A 20577-nucleotide genomic window follows, 5' to 3' on the forward strand; every position below is an offset into this window, starting at 1 on the left:
CTCGCTCCACGTGAAAGCGTCTTCCGTCAGACAGACGTAACCCTTTACGTGCTGCTGGTCCCGGCAACGTTACTGCTTTCATTCACAACACAGCCGTACCGCCATTCTCCCTGAAATGTTAACGAGGTCTTGAGGTGGCGGTTCAGAGTTCCCTGAATATCGATCCCTGCTCTCGTTCACACATGAGCCCATGCAGGAAATGTTCCTGAACTGCAGGTGTGAAAGGGACGACTGTCACACTATAACATCATGGTGATTAAAACTAACACTCACCACCTGAACGCCGACCAAAAGAACAACAAAAGAACACATGTAAAGTCAGCGTGAGACTTTATTGGACCGAAATAACAAAGGAAGCTAAAACAAAAAAAAAAGCTCTGGTGTAAAACTAGTTCTGCTGCGTATTAACAGTTTCTAGGTTTTAGTCCCTAAACTATCCACATAGTCTCTGATTGCAGGTCATCATACTCACTTCATCCAGGCTGCTCTAACACATTCAAGCTCCAGAAATAAAATTATTAAAAAAAAAAAAACAACGACGAAGTTAAGAGACAGAATCTGTCACTCCATCTTCTCTTCGTCCGTCTGCACCGGGTTGTGGGCGTAGCAGCATTTCTCTCCATGTGTACATACTCCCTTTAAAAAGAAAAGACAATAACATAAATAACAATCCTCCGAGAGGCTGATGTTATATTACCGACTCTAAAATAGCTAAAAGGGACGTTTTGGCTGCGGCGGGTGAAAGCACTCAGCTTCTCTGGCAGAACACCAACCGGTGAGTCGTGGCGTTCTGCCAGAGCAGCTGATGGAGACGACTAATTCACCAGCATGTGTCCACCGTCTCCTTCCACCCAGGACACGAAGACTTCATCTGTGTGATTAGTATTTAAGTAACTTTAATTCCGTGAGACTTCTGTTGCCAACATTATATATATTTGATTTAATTAATTTATCATTTATTTTTGCAGCTAGAAGCTAATTTGCATCTGTTGTCCCGGGGCAGGGAGACAAAAAACAACCACATGACAATAAATACACAACATAAGACATAAAACATAATACGTAAAAGTCCATCACTGTGAGATAATAGATATAATCAGTATGATCAATATGATCATAAAGATCATGATGTGCTGAAACTCAGCTGTAATAAACTGCTGGATAGAAACCAGGTTATTAATCATCTTTTATTTTGTTGTGCTTTTAAAATAAAAACATTAACAATGCTAAAAAAGCAGCAAATTAATTATTTTTTACAGAATCCTAAAGAACAAGAGGTCACTTTTATGTGTGTCGTTACCATAGCGACCGGTGTAGCGGGATAATTTCCGCATAAACTAAACTAAACTGTGGCGACGCGGACCCACTGAGGGGAGGTTTAGCAGTAACTAACGTTCTGAAGGGGGGTTGTATGTCAGTTTATTATCTACCGCAAGCAAAAACGTATTTAAGCCACCTAATAACATCAATATCGGTTTAAGTGTACGCAGTATTTAGAATATTTTCACCGCTTTACTTCGCCGTCAGACAGCCCTTTCTGACGGGGAAATGAAGCCGTTATCTATGCTCTCTCCAACGCCACCAGACTCCATTCACAAAAACAGTCATTTTACCTCTCAGAGTGGGGGTTGCTGGTCTACCGCTGCCTCGATCTGTTAATTAGTTTCTGTTATTGTGTGACTTTGATGATGTGAAGTGATTAGATGTATATATAATTGGTTATAATCAGGGCTGCAACCTCGATCAGTCGTTTTGGTCTAAGTTGACTAAGATTTCTTTAGTCGATTAGTCAGTTTTTTATGCTTTTTTTCATGCTGAATGACTGATTCTAAGAAACTTCTAAGCACATCTCTGGTAAACAGATTTAAAGTGGTGCTTTTGTGAGATTCTTTGTGGAGAAACTCCGTTTTACAGATCTGTTGATTAAATCATATAATCGATTAATTGACAATGTTTGTTGAATAAGGATTTCTTTGGTTGAGGACCGTCCGACTGGATTTCCTGCAAACTTTGATGCATATGTAGGTGGTGCTACGACATCGTGATGAGTGTGACTCACTTTAAATCATTCACAATTCATCCTTGTACAAAGACAGAACAGGATTCAGGATACTCTCCATTAGTCGTTGGTTTTTTCAAGCTGTTAACTTATTTCTAAGAAACTTCTCTGGTAAACAGCAGATTTAAACTAATCCATTAGTTGATTAAATTAACTATTTAGTCGACTAAGAATTTCTTTGGTTGAGGACAGCCCTCGTTATAATAGGCTACAGCTGTTCATCTCAAGTTTCTACCGGTGTCCGTTGGACACTTAATGAGCCTTTAACTAGTAAAACTTTACGGCTCGACAGACGACCATAACAACAATCAACATTTTCTTTTGATCGAGTCAAATAACCACGACAAACCGTTCCAATGTCCGTTCTACTCCTGTTCTATTTCTATGCTCAGATGGGTTTATTTCCTTGCTAGAATGGAAGTGAGGATTTCTGAATGATTCATAATAAATCATTAATGAACGTTGGTGTTATTAGACAGTTTTATCTTCCAGCACTGAAGTGACTGGATCATATCGTTTACTTCCTCTGCTGTTCTAGGAAAAGAACAGAGTCAGGTCGGACTTTTCCAGAAGAAAATGTCTTTTCTACAAAGAAAAAAAACAACATTAGGTTGTTATTTCCAAGAAAATAACCTTTGTTACACGGGAAGAAATGTGTCTTAACAAAGAGTTCCACCTACAGGAAACCATCAGAGAGCCGTCCTCTGTCTGATCAATGTTTAGGAGCAGTAAATAGACAGAAACATGTTCGGATCCCAGCTGTCCTACGGTATATTTCAGAGGCTGAACATTCAGTACTTTCTCGTCTAAAGTAAATGTGATGCGATGGCAGCGCGGCCGACTGCAGGTGAACTGACCTGTCTGAACTTTTTGCAGTGAAAGTTTTTCAGCTCAGAAGAGTCTGTGATCTGGTTCTTCCTCTTGTTCTGGCACTTCTTCCTCTTGTCCTGCAGGGAAGTAACAATGCCGCCGCTGGAGGAGAGAACGAAAGGTTAGAGGTGGAGGAGGAGGAGGAGGAGGAGGAGGAGGAGGAAGAAGAGGAGGGAGATTGAAAGGGGAAGGAGATGGAGAAGCAACATGTACAAGGAGCAAAGCAAAACGGAAGGAGAGTTTATTATGAAGGGTTTTATTCTCTAAAATAACTCTCACCAGTATACGTGACTAGTTCAGGGTGTTTACAGGACACATAAAAAAGCTGTATATTATATCTTTAAATTTTATTTTAGTCAGGTTAATAAAATATTTGAAAATTATGGAAAAATTTTCTCTCTAAATTCAGCTTGACATTTAAATGTGATGATTTGGTGCATCATTTTAATGAGAAATCAGCTCTTTCATGCAATAATTTAACCTGTTATTATTCATATTCAAACTCATTGTGTTTATGAATTGGGGTTTGTAATTAGGAGACACATTTCCAGGATAACAGCTGATGGGCAGCCGGTGTAAATTTTGGCAGCTATTTTAGATTTAGTGTTAGTCTTAAAATGAAAATGCTGATTAGTTTTAGTCACGTTTATCCTTCATAGTTTTAGTCGACAACAACTCAAAACCTTTTAGTCCAATTTTAATCGGCAAATAGTCATTTGATTTTAGTCAAAATGTTTTCTCTTAATTTTGTCAGCTATTTTTTTATTTAATCTTAGTCCTGTGTCAAATGTTCTTTTTTAGTCATCAGATTATATTGAACATTTCAGTCAATCCAGTCTTGTCTCGTCATTATCTGATGAATAACACAGGATGAATGATGAAGAATGCAGCTTTGCAGACAGTTACTCCGAGTCCTCCCGAGTCCTACTGCTCATTAATGATGCGTCGCATAATGATGAGTCTTCAGACGAAAATGCTGATTAGTTTTAAACCCATTTTAGTCGTTTTTAGTCATAGTTTTGGTCCAGTTTTATTTGATGACAACTCGAAACGTTGTAGTTTTAGTCGCCGAAAAGTCATCTGATTTTAGTCAAAATGTTTTCTCTCTTAATTTTGTCAGCTCTATATTTTATTTCGTCGTAGTCCTGCTTAAACATCAGGATATATTAAACATTTCTGTCATTTTAGTCTGACTTATTTCCCATAACATTGTATCGTATCTCTTATCTGATGAATAACAAGAGGTTGAATGATGAAGAATGTAGTTTTTGCAGACAGTTACTCAGAGTCCTCCTAACTGAGCTCATTAATGACGCGCGGTTCAGTTGCAGCTCGTTATGAGAGCCGATCCACCCACCCGACATCCAAAAATATGCATTAATCAATAACCAGAACCCGGCCGGCAAACCGCCAACTTTATGCATTATAGTAGCATAACTGTCGTTGTCGTGTGTTTGAGATAGAGAGAGATAGAGAGAGAGGAACAGAAGGAGGGAGGTGACGAAAATAAAAAGACATTTTGGTCAAATTAAAACATTTGAAAACTACATTTTGTTCTCGTCTTTGTTCGTCATCGTTAGTGTTTTATGACGTCGGTGCTGGCGTCCCGTCATCGTCTCGTCTTAGTCATGGAAATAAAATAGTTGTTGACAAACATGTTTCATCATAGTTATTAAATAACGATACGAAATAAACACTGAAGTCCCGTTTTTAACGCATTAAGAAATGGCGTCTTATCTTTGACCATCCTCAGAACTACGGCTGCTAGAGCTGAGACGATTCACCTACAGTATGTCACGATTCGATACGATCAAGATTCTTGGGTGACGATTCGATGTTACGATTTAATGTGATTACAGAGTCAGCATGCAGCTTTAGCTCTGCTCTGTCTAGCTCTGCTTTTCCTGTCAATGTGTGAAACCCAAAGTGTTTCCATCCTTTACTGGATGTGTAGTGTTTACCACGCTGGGTTTAACATGGGAGGGTGCAGGTCGTATCCACGCAGACCCTCCAACGTTTCATACTTTCTAGTTTCGGCTCGCTGAGGTTTGTTTTGGTTGACGGATATGGAACGGATATGACGTCACGTTACTCAGACTACCACAATAAAAGTGGTAACTTCCTTCTACCTCCACATAGACTCAAATTAAGCAAATATATGTATAGATTCTTTTGTTAAAAATATATATTTCAAAATCATAAAAAAATACAAATCGCAATACGTAAGTGAATCAATTTTTTTGCCCGCCCCAACGACCGCTTGTTGTGTGTTAGTCAGTCAGTGTGTATGAGTTGTGTGTGTGTCCTGGGAGCATAGAGGGCGTGTTAGTTACCCAGATCTGGCGCGAGCTTTGGGTCCCCAGAAGGCCTGCGGATTCTCCTGGAACCGGGTCAGGTGGCGTTTACGGGACTGAGGGTTGGCGTCCTCCCTCACCGTGAAACACGCCTCTGAGCTGCGCACACACACACACACACAAACATGTTGGGTAAGAACACTTCAAGGTTACACAAAATGTGTTTGTGTGAGAATGTTAAATGTAAATAAACTATATTAATATTACAGGTTTGCAGGTTAAGTCTCTGCATTGTACTTCTTTAACACAATAGTATAAACTATCTAACTGTGGAGTCGAGGACGTGGTCTCACCTGGGCTCGGAGGACAGGATCTTGAAAGCGGGGCTCGTCTCTGACAGCTTCTCTCTCTTCACAGGATTGGCCTTCTCCTGTGACAGACGACCAATCAAACAGACACGAGTGTAAGTGAAAATGATGCATTGTGTGATTCAGGAGAGCAGTTTCATACCTTCAGCTTCTGACTTGGGGGTTCAGGCTTATTAAAAATAGCTTTAGTAGTAGTAGTTGTTGTTTACCCAGCATCGCATGATGTCCCAGATGGCTGCAGGAGGAGCGTCCGTCTTGAGGGCGTTCTTACAGGCGTGAGAGAGGGAAACCCGGTGACCGGCGTGAAGGAGAGCCGACCTGCAGAGAGAGAGAGAGAGAGAGAGAGAGAGAGAGAGAGAGAGAGAGAGAGAGACGTAGAAGCAGCTGATTCAAGGAGGAACATCTGACAGCACACGCTGAAATGTTCAGATTCATTTACATATATGTGTCTCAGACAAGACATGAAATGTTGAGAGAAAGACTGAAGCCTGGAAATGTGTGTGTGTGTGCGTGTGCGTGTGTGTGTGTGTGTGTGTTTACCTTAACTGCAGCAGGGGGGGGGTGTTGCTGTGTATCGTGCTGCTCAGACTGTCCACGCTGTAATAAAGAGGCACATCTTCCAACTCCTGAAACAAAACAGCACATCAGAGGTGATCATGTGTTCGTCCAGCAGGAAGACAAATCACACATCTTTAAAAAACACAACATATGTTTCACACAATGTGAAGTTACCCGATGCAGCGAACCGCACCCACCAGACAAAAGATGGAAACATAGAATGACAGCGTACTGTATATAGAAGGGAAATGAAATACCTCGGTCACCATGCTGAGCATGCCCTCGATGCGTTTGGACGTCCCAAATCGAGACGGGTTCCCCGACACCGCAGACAAAACCTTCTGGACAAATGCCGTGTCGTGGATTGGCTCTGCCCACATCGGACCGGCCATCTACAGAGAGGACAGACGGGCTTCAGCTGGACTGTTCGTACAGTGATAATAACTACAAACAAGCAGAGAGGTTTTCACACAGTTGACACCTGCTAATAAACGGCATCCTGGGTATAACTATAAACACAGAACACACCAGGGAGTTTACATTATGTGTTACTACTGTATGTGTGTATATGTGTCTCACCTGATGTCTCTGTCCACAGTGTTCACACTCTGGTCCAACTGGAGGTCCGGTGGCAGCAGAATACTTCATACTGAAATCACAGAAGATTCATCTTCACTACACACACGCTGTCGACCGGAGACAGATACAACCAAGAGACGCTACTCAGCTGTCACAACTCTATTACCTCTGCCAAGGCCCATGGCCTAGGAAGGAGGTTCTGTTTTCACCGGCGTTAGTTAGTTAGTGTGTTTGTTTGTCTGTTAGCAGGATTACTCCAAAAGTCCGCGATGGATTTGAGTTAAATCTTTTGGAGGGGTGATGTGTGGCACAATGAACAATCCATTAGATTTTGGTGGTGATCCGGATCATGATCCGTCTTCGGGAATTTTTTTTAATAACTCCACTCAGCCTGTGCATTAACACCACAGGCTTTAGGACATGCACAGTGTAACTGATGACGCTTTCACCCTGCCTCTTTCCTTCTGCCTGCAGAGAGAGGGACAGAGAGAGAGCGGGGGGTGGAGGGACGGGGTGGAGGGACGGGGTGGAGGGACGGGGTGGAGGGACGGGGTGGAGACACCTGTAGATTCTGCGTTTTTTCACATTAAACTCTGTGAAATTAAGAGTCGAGTTTGACCAAAGCACACTTGGTGATTGTTGGAAAGAGTAACGACGACGGTTTAGGTGAGTTTTATTTTGTTTCTGTCCAGTTTGAATGAAGTGTTTTATGACGCTCCGCTACGTACAGCTGATCTCAACATAAACACAAATACACGTGGATGAAGCAAGCTGAACGGAGAGGGGGGGAGGGCAATCGTACTCGGGCAGCTTGGTGGAGGTCCGCGCTCTTCGAGTGCCATTCTAGTTAACAACTCTAATCTACCTCGTTTGGTTCGGACGTTTCAGTTTGATCTGAACCAAAATTACAGCTGTGAAACTGTGAAACTAAACCGCCGAACCTCGGTCCGACAAAGAAGACGGGGTCAACGATTCAGATCAAACTGATTCGTGGTTCGGTTCTTTTTCTAGTGTGAAAACATTTTGGGGGGATGGTTCAGACTTTTGGACCAATTACAGGAAGTTCTGGCAGGCTGTCAGAATCATTTCCCAACAGGACGGGAGAGCAACGCCACCTGAAGACATGAACAACAACAGAAGAAGAAGAAGTTGTACTGGACCGTCTTACTGTTTTCCGTTGCTTGTTCTCCGGCCCATCCTCTGTAAGTGAAAAGACCCGCAGCCGACACAGTTGTAGACCAGAGCCTGTTTACTGCAACACAAGACGGAGAGAGCATTCCTGTTAGAACTAACTATTTCTCTGTGAGCATGTCAATGCATGTAATAATAATAATAATAATAATATATTAGATTTATATAGCGCTTTATAATATTCTCAAAGACGCTTTAACATAGTCGGGGGGGAAAACGGTGTGAGACAGACAGACAGGAGACGAACGACAAAAAGCGACATACACAGGCACAATCTACATATATAATGTATGTATATATGTATGTGCACAGCTGTTTATATAGACACAGGCACGTTAATCCTGTCTGTAAACTGTACTTACACTATTCACTATTCTTAATAATCTCATCTTTATCTCACCAGGTTCTGCTGCTGCAGTGACCCAGTTTCAGCTTCATTCAACCTTCATCATATATCCTCTGAAGACAGTATATGTGTGTGTGTGTGTGTGTGTGTGTGTGTGTGTGTGTGTGTGTGTGTGTGTGTGTGTGTGTGTGTGTGAGCACCTGGCTGAGTTTTTGACAGTGGCCTGTCCCGTGAAGACACGAACAAAGACTCTGATGTAGAAGTCGACACTGACGGACAGCAGAGGCTGGATGTATCGCTGGTACACCCCCGCCCTCTGGTCCAGACTGTGGAGGATGATACGAAGAGCCTGCAGGGGGGGGGGGGGGGGAAGTAAGAGAAGCACACAGTCAGTTTCTATTCTTCTTGGTGTGAAATCTTCTTCTTGCGCCATTTACAGCTAAATGAAGATTATAAACTAAAATATATAACCTTCATTTAACCAGGAAGTCACACTGAGACTAAAACAAGTGAGACGTAGCCAAGACGGGGTCAAATAGCAGCATCAACACATAACAAGACAACATTGAATCACAGCAGCAACAGCAGGTATGACAAAACACACGACATCATCATACAGAGCGTTAACAGGGCAGCATGTTGCTCATGTGTTTGCTCTTTAATTGAAGCAACTGCAGCTTGCAGTACCCACTTCCTTTATTCTGGAATAAAGGTCTGGAGGATTATAGAGAGGAGACGATGGTGGAATCAATGATCAATGATGAACAGATGGAACCGGCGACAGATGGATCTTTTTGCGGGTTTATTTGGAAAAATAAAAAAGTTAAAAAAGGGGACGTTACAAATAGAAAATGTGCAAACACGCTTTAAAAAGAGCTGGCGGTAACGCGAGGTGGTCGGCTTACACGGTGTGTTTCTGTGTAACGTAACTGTGAATGCCTCTCATTCAGCAGCCTTGTTATGTTCGTTTAACGTTACACTACGTTGTCTCTCATCCCGTCATCTACTGCTTTTTTCTTCCTCACCGCGGACGGCCAGCAGCTCCCCAGCCTCAAAGTCTCGCCACATATCGGCGTTGTTCTCCTCCAATGTATCTGAAAACCTTCCTGCCGTCGCTCCGTCTGTTTGAGCCACGGCGAAGGCGACCTCTGACAGTTGCATTACGACTTTGCGCCCTCATTTTACAACCAAATAGATTTGTTCCGGCCCGGTTGTTAGCAACCCTAGTCCGTGCCATTCACATCGAAATCGACCATGGTCTGACTCACCTCTCGACCTGGGTTGAGTCCTCGGTGTTAAAGGAGTAAAAGTGAACTGCACTCTGAATCTGTAGGAGGGCGCCAAATCGCAAAAATACCAATTCTTGCATATTGTTGCTTTAAATATTGCAGGGAGTAAAGAAAGCAGAAGGAACAGCCGCGGTGAGCTGCAGACTTCACACCTCCATCTCCTCAGTGAGCTGAATAACTTAACGGAGCCCGGATCAGAACTTTAATGATGCCAGGAGCTGCAAAATGTCATCAGTATGGAGCATTATTTTCTCATCTTTCTATCCTTGTGAAAGAAAAAAGTCCCCTGGTGAGTACAAGAAATACAAGCGCACACACACACACACACACACACACACACACACTCTCAGTTCACTAACTTGTAGCCTCAGGCCAGAATCCATGGCAGCGTTTACTGTGACAGAGCCACACATACTGTACACACTGCTTCACTAAAAGGATCAACACATTATGAATGCAAACACGGAGACATGTCTGTGCATGTACTCCACGTGCATGTTGTGTGTGTGTGTGTGTGTGTGTGTGTGTACTCACCATCTCATGGCAGTATCTGGTTTTGATGGAGATTGAACCGTATTTGCTGTAGCAGGTCTCTCCACTGTTTCCTGCCATCACCGCCATGTCTGTACATGTTATACACAACAGACCTGAGAGACAGAGGAACAAAGAGGCAGTGAGTCAGCAAAGAGAGAAGAGCAGTGGATATTAAAGACCACCGTTAAAACATGGGTCACACACATCGGGCTGTACTGAATAGTTCGAAGCTTCGTTCATAACGTTGATTTTCAAATTCTAAATCAACATTCGAATGCGACGCAGTGGAATTAGACTCCAGCGGTGTCTGCGTAGGATTGTTTCTGACTCCTGTGATCCAAACATTCCCAATAACTCCAGAGTGTTGTAAAGTCCAAAAGCCAACATTTATATAACATGTCTTTATCTAACGAAATATTCAACTTCAATCCATATTTGTTGGCGTTTAGCCTTTCAAAAACAACATTTTCACTGAGGTCAAAAAACGTTTTGCTTTCCCGCTTGTCGGTCTGGCAGCAATCTAACACCATAAATTACATTTATATTAGGGCTGTCAAAGTTAACACGATAATAACGCAATTTCTTTAACTCATTAACGCAACTTGCGATTTTTAAGTTGTAGCGGCTCATTTTTAAAGCTAGAGTGAACATACATATTTCATATGAAACTACAAAGCCTGATGAATCCATCGGTACCAACCATGTCACACTAGCTTATCGCGAAGGAGGCTAAATAACATTCCACACTTTCGCTAAATGTTGGCGAGGAAAAAACCGTCATGGCCATTTTCAAAGGGGTCCCTTGACCTCTGACCTCCAGATATGTGAATTTAAATGGGTTCTCTGGGTACCCACGAGTCTCCCCTTTACAGACATGCCCACTTTATGATAATCACATGCAGTTTGGGGCAAGTTTTGGGCATATTGTTTTATGCTAAATGCAGTACCTGTGAGGGTTTATGCACAATATCTGTCATTGTTTTGTGTTGTTAATTGATTTACAATAATAAAATATATACATACATTTGCAAAAAGCAGCATATTTGTCCACTCCCATGTTGATAAGAGGATTAAATACTTGACAAATCTGTCTTTAAGGTACATTTTGAACAGATAAAAATGTGTGATTAATTTGCGATTAACTATGGACAATCATGCGATTAAATAATTTAAATCGATTGACAGCCCTAGTTTTTATCTAACGAAATATTCTGCTTCAATCCATATCTGTTGGCGTTTAGCCTTTCAAAAACAACATTTTCACTGAGGTCAAAAAACGTTTTGCTTTCCCGCTTGTCGGTCTGGCAGCAATCTAACAACACCATAAATTACATTTATACAACCACAATTTTTTTTCATCTTTGTTTGTAAACACCGTTCATTGTACGGTCCTATAAAGCAAACTCATCTTTAGACTCAAATGGGATAAAAGCAAACAATAAAAAACGATTTCACAAACAATATCTGACCTACTTCTGATCCAACCGTCGACTTGATGTTATGTGATTTGAGTGCATGTCTTTCACATGAATGTCAACCAAATCCATAAGAAGAATGGTGAGTAGAAAAAAAAAACAGTCTTTCAGGGATGATTGGTTTTAAGCAGTTATGTTGTTTGAGAATGACACATATTCGTGGCTATGTGTCACGCTTTCATCTGAAAAAGAAGAGCAACGCAACTGTTTCTTTTTTTTAATCCATTAACTTCACCAAGAAGAGACCGCAGGTACAACTGTTGTAAAGGCCACAGAGGTCAGATCTTATAGATGACGAGTGATGAAGTTACACGACTGGTCGGCCGAGTGTTGGAGTTTCCTTTATTGGCCGTTGCTCTTTCAAAATGAAAAGGTGGAGAACAGCGGGACGCGTCCGGCTCACGAAACTTGGACCAAGCTGTGAAACTAGGCGCTCTAGTTCTAAAATGAAACCAGATTCAGCCGTTGCATCATTGCCTATTTCTCGCTTAAAATGCTTTCAGAAGTAGATTTTGGTGGATTGTTAAAACGGAATAACAGGACCAATCAGGTGCATTCAACGATAGGGTACGTCACCGCTTCAACGGCCAGTTGAGTGGACCAGCACGTCCCCTGGTGTCCTCGCCGGACCTGGTGGACATGTACCGCTGGATTTAACATTATAGACATGATCTCTGACTATTAGTGGAACAGTTTAGCCACAAATGAACACACTGACCGTACACGGTCCAGACATATACTCGCTTTGGACCAAGTCTTGTTTTTTAAAGCGACTACGAGGAACTATTATTCTGTGTTGCTTTTGGCGGTCCCTGTGGACAAAGCGGTAGTGTTTCCAAGCACCAGAGTCCCTTTAGAAAACCTCTCATTTAAGTGCAGCAGGGTCCACGCTGAAGTTATGATATTCAGGATAAAAGTAAATATTGTAGTCGAAAATGTAGTCATTTTCTTTGAACATCTTCATGAGACTTGCATTTCTGCTTTTGGTTGTCATATTCAGGGCAAGGTCCGCATAGTCCTGGTTCTCCCGTGCCTCCCTTCCCTCCAGCGGGCCCAGCAATACGGCCTGGGCCTCCAGCAGCGTGGCGCTGGCTCCCAGCGAGGCGAAGCTCTGCTCCTGGCCGGAAGAGGAGCCGCTAGCTCTCCACCTCCCACCGGAGCTCCGACTGCAGGTCGCAGGCGGCAGCGAAGCCGGATCTGGGTCTGTCTGTCAACGGCGGGCTGGTTGCTCCGCTGGAGTCCGAGGTGAAGGAGTTTCTGGTGAAACTGCGTGCCGTAGGTCTGATTTTGTGGGGTTGTTTACTTATGTAGGTCACATAGAGGCGTCAGTATTAAATTGAGACGGTTTCATAACCAGTTAAAAGTTCTTTGTAGTAACTTTAATGACCGTTTTATTCCCCATATCTATCAACCCGGCTGCTCAGAGATCATTTTTTTCCAAAAGCTCTTTATGTCGCATCTAACATCAGACTCTCCCAGACGACAGTCGCAGACAGTCATGCTGTTATTTGGAGCAAGGGCACTAAACCACACAGTTACTCAAGTAGACCCAGAAGAGACAGAAGAATGAAAAGCTGATTTGAGTTGATTGAATTATTGACCGAGCGGAGTACCCACCTCCCTCGCTGACGGCCTGCACAGCGGCGTCCAAGAAAGAAGCAGGACTCCCGTAGGGATCCAGATCGATTACATCATAACGCTCCTTCTTCCCTCGCATCTCATACATCAGCATACTGGAGGAAAACACAAAGGGAGAGGAGTGAAAAGAAATATTATACAAATCCATTGACCACTGAAAGACATGTTGGAGGCAGAAGGTAATTTAAAAAACGGAGCAGAGAGGGATGGAGAGAAGAGAGGAGCAGAAACAAGATGAGTCAAGGCCACTTCAAAAAGGGGAGCAGATTAGTTGAGAGAAGGAGATAGAAGAAGAGAGGCATGAAGACGAGCAGGCAAAAGAGAAAAGAGGAGAGCGGCACGAATGACAGAGAAGGGACAAAAGAGTTCATGACAGAAGAAAAGCAAAGAGACGTGAACGGAGGAGATGAGAGCAGGAGGAGAGGGGTGAATAGAACAAGAGGACAAAGGTGAAGACTGGAGAGGAATGAAGATGAGAGAAGATAAATAGAAAAGGAGGATGAGGAGGAACAAACAGACAGTGAGGCAGATAAATAACCGGGGCAGAGGCAGACCGGCAGCAATGTGCTGAGTCATGGTACCTGGCGTCCCTGCAGCTGGGCCGAACCAGGTGGCTGACTTTGTTGTACTGGGCGTTCCTGGCGATCAGCGCCGCGGCCTTGGTGGAGAAGTCGTTGGCGGTGACGCTCTGCAGGCCCGGGACTTCCAGAGCGAAACGCACCGAGCGCAGACCGGACGCCGCCAGACCCTCCAGCACGTGAAGGCCGCGCTGAAACGAAGGAGTCGAGGGAACAATCTTAAAGCGTGAACTGATTTATTTTTTTGGCCACTTGGTGGCAGCAGAAACAAGCTGTGAACACAACATGACACATTCCCACCTTATAAAGTTACTGACATGCATAGGCGTTGGAATTTGAGCTGAGGGTGCTGCCACCGAATGTGCATTATAAATGTCACTTTATTCAATGTTAATTTAGCTCGATGGCACTCTCTCGCCGCTTACAACTTCATAACCTACAAATTAACAACTAAATAACCACTAAACTGTGATTTTGACATACAACAACTTCCTCTCTTGTAGGAGAATGAATTGTGCAGGCATCTTTCTCTTTGGATTTCAGAGCGCCCGGTTACACGCACACTAATATTCCGCTATTATTTCCGAATATGACAATATTCTGAATTTGATACGGGTCATGTAAACAGTTTGGATATTTTGAATTAGGCCTTAGGCTGCATTCACACAAGTTTTTCAATTCATTTTGAATGGTGATAGTGTGTTTGGTCTGCAGCCACGGCTGCTGCAGGGGTTGCCGAAAAAAAATGCAGTGGCGGAAAAGTAAAGACACAATCAGCTTTTGGAGAAACGCAACCCAACGTCACACTGCAGTGGCCAATCACGTAACTGCTGTACAACCCAGCCGTGAGGGAACAAGCAACGTTAGTCGTCGCCGTTAATGGGCCATTAAAGTGACTCGCCCAGACCTCCGCGTAACCCTGTATCGCCGCAACGCCTCAATGTTGTGAATGCAGTCTTATTCCAAAAAGAGTATTTTCCGATTAAGACATGTGGTATACGCTGATATCATTCAGGTTTTAGGAGCATTCTTTGGACATGTATACAGCGCATTCACAATATGAGTCTCAGTTGGGGTTTGCGACACACGACCTCTTGCAGAGACAGTTTACAGATTTGCAGTTTGCACAGAGATGCACGCCCAAAAGAAAAGCCCACATTTCTGGTCGGAGGGAGAAACACGTCTAACTTTTAAACATTTTGAAAGACTTGGATATCAACAGGTTTCTGGATGTGCACAAATATCACAACGACCTTTTCAAGACGGTGGCTGAAGGAATGAAAGAGGGAGGCTGCGTTCGCCACCGGTTACGTTAATCAGAGTATGAACAGCTGCATGTAAACGGGAATATTAGTGGAATATATATTTTCATTAGCCATGTAAACAAATTAGTAGGAATATTGTCTTTTTCAGAATAAGGGCAAAAAACTGAATATTTTGTGCATGTAAACGTCGTCACTGTTGCAAACGAACACTGCAAGCTGACAATGGGTAATCTCCATCAGTGGCTGAACATCTTTTGCAGCTCAGTCCGTAAACGTACTTGCTGACCAGCCCTCACTTCTCTCTCTCTCTTCCATTTTCACAAAGTACATCCAGTAATCCGCCTTTTTTTGTACATAGTGTTTGTTAATTTACCGATGCTGTTTTTAGCCATTTTCTCATGTGTTTGTCATACTGTATTGTATCTGTGCTGTTTGTGTCACTTGTGTGGACTGTGCTACTGCCTCTTGGCCAGGTCATCATTGTAAATGAGAATTGGTTCTCAATTGATTTTACCTGTTTAAATAAAGGTCAAATAAAAAAAAACAAAAAAAAACAAGAGGATGAAACTCAGGTCTTTACTGAAACCCAATGACTTGATTTCAACATAATGAAATCCTTTGAAGTTTTTAAAAACGGATCTAATGACCTCTCTCTGCCACTTGGGGCCACCAGAGTGTGAAATTACCTGGTGCAACATTAGCATAAGTCATTTGATGGAAGCCCTTATCCAAACCTCTTCAGGCCGGCATCAGTGTGTATATTTTTAGTACGGGGGAAACCCCAGCGGGACTCAAACCACTAACCCTGACAGTGTTGGTACCGTGCTCCGTGCTACAGAACCACCGGCCTGGCTTTATCTTCAGATATGGTTAGTAATAAAACTGGCCACTTCACAACCGTTCGTACCTCGCATATCTCCCCCACTACTGCAGTTACAGCCGGAGACTCGGCTCCGTTTTTCTCCTCCGTCTGAACGTCGGCCTCGTTCGTGTCCTCCGATAGAGAGACCACCACCCTCTCTTTCTCTCCCGGCACCACCACCTTCATGCCGCGCTGAGCCATTACTTCTCTGGCATACTCTGTGATCACCGCACATCTGGGGAGGGAAAAGGATTTCTTATATATATACACACACACACACACACAAGTACTGTATATATCATAAAAATAACAGAGCTTATTACTTGATTCTGATTGGTCAGTTATGGCATTCTGCGGCCTGTTGTTTCTTTATAGCACACTGTTGCTACGAATAACAGACCGTTGCTATGGACGCAGGTCTGATCTCCGTACACGGCGAGGAGACGATTTTTTTTTTTAGCGGAAGCATTAAAATCCTTTTTAAATTAATTAAAAAAAATTTAAATCTGATCTCTTTAGTAAGTAGTAGGACTGAAATTCTTAGTCAATAAAAAATTTGAAATTAAATAAAATTTAATTTTAATAAATTTAAGCTTTTTAAGTTTCTTGGAAATAAGTCATTCAGCTTGAAAAAAAAAGCATTTTAAAAAACAACAACTAATCGACTAAAGAAATCTTAGACTCAGACCAAAACGACCGATTAATCAATCAACTAATCAACAAAGAGGATGCAGCCTTAGTGAGGAGCTGTGTAATAAGCGGGATAATGTACAGTGAACCGGTCATTATTGCGAAATTAACCCCCGAAAGGACGACTAATCGACTAAAGAAATCTTAGTCTAAGACCAAAACAACCGATTAGTAGTAATCGGTTGTTTTGGTCGTACTTGACAAAGATTTCTTTAGTCGATTAGTCGTTTTTTACTGAAAAAACTTCTGAGCACATCTCTGCTAAACTCCAGATTTAAAGTGGTGCTTTTGTGTGATTCTCTGTGGAGAAACTCAGCTTTACAGATCTGTTGATTAAATCAACTAATCGATTAGTCGATAGTGTTAGTCGACTAAGGATTTCTTCGGTCGAGGAACGCCCTACTGGATTTCCTGCACATTTTGATGCATATGAAGGTGGCGCTACGATATCGTGAATTAAACTGGCGCCAACTGGTCGTGATGAGTGCGACTCCCTTTAAATTATTCAGAATTCATCCTTGTTCAGACGCAGAACAGGATTCAGGATATTCTCCAACAATCAGCATGATCGTCTTCCACCATATCTGTTTAGCTATTTAGTCTATTTCTTTATTTTCTATTATTTAATGATACTGTGATGTACGATCAGTAGCTCATGGTGGCTAATGTTAGCACTCTTTGGATCTACAGGATGTCGCTGTGCAACTGGCATCTCTACTTCTGCTGCTGTTACACTACATTTAACATTTAGCATTTACTATTATCCCTGTTATATAGTTGTACTTCCATACAATAAATCTGAAGCATTGTACATCCTTGGCAGAGGTGTGCACTCTCTAGTTTAACAACCTAGCATGTTCTCAGAAAGCATAACCTCACTTCCCTGTGATTACTTTATTGCCTCTGCAGTGAAAAGACAGCGTGACGACCTCGAGACCGATCAGCTGATGTGGGGAGAGATGTCTGACACCTGATATGCTGTTACTGTTCATCAATGTATATACAGTATGCGTGACTGAGCAGTCTCTCTCCTGTCTGAGTTACTTGGTTTGGTTGGTTTATCGTTGTATTCTTACACCTCTACATGTTCACACATCCACACACTTCATTTAGCTTCTTTAAATAAATCAGTTTTACTTTAAAGAGCTCATCCGGGATGCCAACCTGTTTGGTGAGATTAGATCTAGCCTTAGTGTGACGAAGGAGGCTTGACTATTAGGTTATGTTTGACCAATCTGGTTTGTGACCCTTGTGGTTTGATAAAGCTAAACTGAGTTTACTCTTCAGGAGTACAGACCTTCAGTATTTAGCATCGTGACTTTGAGTTTGTTGTTCTGTTCTGACTGGTTTCTGTTGTAGAGTTTGTTTTGGTGGATGTTGGAAGGGAGCAGCGTTTGTCCCCCAATTCTTTTAGTCTGAAAATGTGTTTAGTGTTCTGGGTGAGTAAAGCTGCATTAGCTTGTAGGAGCCTTGCATCCCTTTGTAAGCTGAAGTGGTTTATCTCAACAGTTTGTTGTTTTCACTTAGTGTGGCGGGGAACGTGGGTGAAGACAATGTCTTGGGAGCATTTCCCTGGTTTCTGGAGGGTCGCCAGCTTCTGGATGCCTCTCGGTTCCAGTGGACCCGGGTTGAGGAACTAGATAAGAAGACTAGAAGACTGGTAAGATTTTGGCATTGATGCATGTGGAAGTAGTGAGCATACAATACGGATAAATGAGACTTGAATTATTCTACACGAGTTGTGAGAGTTTGTAAATGTATGATTTGATATAGTTTTGCTGTTTTTAAACGCGACCATCATTTACTCTGTTTTTGGGTTCTTAGTTCACCGTAGAGGCATGAGAGAAAAACAATGTTTTCTTCAAGAATTCAGTATAACACGGGGTGAGTAACTGATATACAGACGGTCATTCTGGGGGTGAAGTATTCATTTAAGAGGCGAGGTGTCTCAGCTGGCAGTTGGCTGACATGGAAGGGTCATTAGCTTGAGGACACTCATGTCTGTTGTGTTATGTTTCTTCAGCGTAAAGTTTATGCTTACGTCAAATCTCTGTTGAACTCCTGGACTGGGTTGTAAAACACCTCATTAGCATTGGGAAACAAGATGGCCGCCTTGCCCTCCTTGACCACCGTCTCCCCGGGTAACAGTCCAACAGCAGGCATCTGCTCTTTGTCGTCAGCTGCCGTGTCCGTGGCCGTCACGCTCAGATATTCTGCTGGAGGTTCAGCAGGTTTGCTGGTGGGAACATCGGCAGCAGGTTTTAGGGGCTCCATGGATCTCAGTCCCCGGCTGGCAGCAGCAGTACCGCCGAAGCTCCAACCAAACGTCTGTGTGGCAGAATGAATGCAGGAAGGATGCAGATGATGGGAGACGATGAGGGGGAACAGCCGAGCTGTCCTAACCAGCATCAAGGTACAACACCTGGAGAAAACACAAAGGACACGTCTGAATGTTTTGAGTTAAACTAAAACGCCTCCAGCTGTGTGCAGATAAATATAAAGCCGGTCGACACTGGATTCCTGAAACTAATACCCCACTTTGTTTTTCATCATACACAAACACAAACATTTTTGCTTATTATATTTGCTCAGCTTGATATTTTACAGTTAAAAAGTAAACGTGTCACTGCTTGTGGACAAACAGTGTTATGGCAACACTGCTTCTGAGTTAGCTCAAACATACATTTGGCATTGTTGCGCTGCAATTTCTTGAGGTTAAGCCAACATATACACCAATACACTGAAATCTGCCAATAAGAGCTCCCCTTGTTTAAATAAATGCAGATTGGGATGTGTCTAATGTACATCTGTATCAACCTATAACATCACCCTCTGATATAGCCTTACTATGTGGACCCCAGGAAGAAGAGCTGCTGCTCTGCAAAAGCTAATGGGGATCTAAATAAACCAACAAACAAATACTGTGAGTAAAGTGTCTGAATGAAAACAAACCTTCAGCTACTACTGGGCTGCAGTTTGCCATGTTATGATCTGAGCATATTGTTTTATGCTGTGAGGGTTTCTGGATCAATATCTGTCATTGTTTTGTGTTGTTCATTGATTTACATTAATAAATATATACATACATTTGCATAAAGCAGCATATTTGTCCACTCCCATGTTGATAAGAGTATTAAATACTTGACAAATCCCCCTTTAAAGTTCATTTAGAGCAGAGAAATGTTAGATTAATTTGAGATTAATCATGATTAACTGGATAATCATGCACTCACAGACAGCCCTAGGGGGGGAAAACAGTGAAATCTCCCTTTTTGTATTTTCCCAAATAAAATAAATGTGAAAGTGGGGTTCAGACAGATAACTTCAGCGACTAATCGATCAACAACAACAGTCGTTTCAGCAGTAGAGTCAAATCAGGGATTACATGAGACTGGTCTGACCTGTAGTTTTAGGTAGATTAGTTAACATGTCAATGTACTACTACTACTAACCCTAACTATGAGGACACCAGGGAGAACAGCTGCTGCTCTGCAAAAGCTAATGGGGATCTAAATAAACAAACACATACTGTGAGTAAAGCTGCTGAAAGAAAAACAAACCTTGAGCTACAGAACAGAACTGATGCTAAAGCATTAGCTTGTTTACCAGCTATGACAACCCTTTAAACACGTTTACCTGGTACGTCTCTCTGCAGGCGGACACCACGTTCCTAGTGTGTGTCAGAGGTGTTACTGTGAAGGTGATGGAGCAGGTAAATGTCAGGTAAATGTCAGGTAAGTGTCTCCTCGCTGCTTCAGAGTCTCTGCAGGATAATCTCACGTTAGCACATGGAGGCAGCCATGTCTACGGAAGCTCGCACGGCCCAGTGAGGAAACGCGAAGCGGAAATGTCAGTGTAATGTAAGGACAACAGAGAGAGAGAGAGAGAGAGTGCTCACACACTCTGACTGGCCTACTTTCTCCTGCAGTGCACATGTGAGCAGACTGGAAAACACACATCAGGCCTCTTGCTTTCATGAAT

The 20577-nt window shown here is 42.7% G+C and overlaps 1 protein-coding gene across 3 annotated transcripts; it reads right to left on the reverse strand.

Moving 5' to 3' along the window:
- Positions 1-313: 313 nt before the first annotated feature.
- Positions 314-20427, reverse strand: trmt1 (tRNA methyltransferase 1). 3 transcript variants are annotated; one of them, XM_074630934.1, is made up of 17 exons: positions 20233-20352; positions 20049-20105; positions 18638-19018; positions 15952-16141; positions 13783-13970; positions 13181-13296; positions 10089-10201; positions 8466-8614; positions 7897-7980; positions 6729-6798; positions 6407-6541; positions 6132-6217; positions 5801-5909; positions 5577-5653; positions 5263-5382; positions 2917-3031; positions 314-636 (listed from the first exon to the last, which is right to left on the reverse strand). In XM_074630934.1, the coding sequence occupies exons 3-17, from the start codon at positions 19003-19005 to the stop codon at positions 562-564; spliced, it is 1995 nt and encodes a 664-aa protein (XP_074487035.1). In that variant the 5' UTR covers positions 19006-19018; positions 20049-20105; positions 20233-20352; the 3' UTR covers positions 314-561. The 3 variants fall into 3 exon arrangements, with proteins under 3 accessions (XP_074487035.1, XP_074487036.1, XP_074487034.1); XM_074630935.1 differs by lacking the exon at positions 20049-20105 and adding an exon at positions 19444-19494 and having other exon boundaries at positions 20233-20327; XM_074630933.1 differs by lacking the exon at positions 20049-20105 and having other exon boundaries at positions 20233-20427.
- Positions 20428-20577: the final 150 nt, after the last annotated feature.

The sequence above is a fragment of the Sebastes fasciatus genome, chromosome 3, assembly GCF_043250625.1.
Source record: "Sebastes fasciatus isolate fSebFas1 chromosome 3, fSebFas1.pri, whole genome shotgun sequence".
In the NCBI taxonomy this organism is placed as follows: Eukaryota; Metazoa; Chordata; class Actinopteri; order Perciformes; family Sebastidae; genus Sebastes; species Sebastes fasciatus.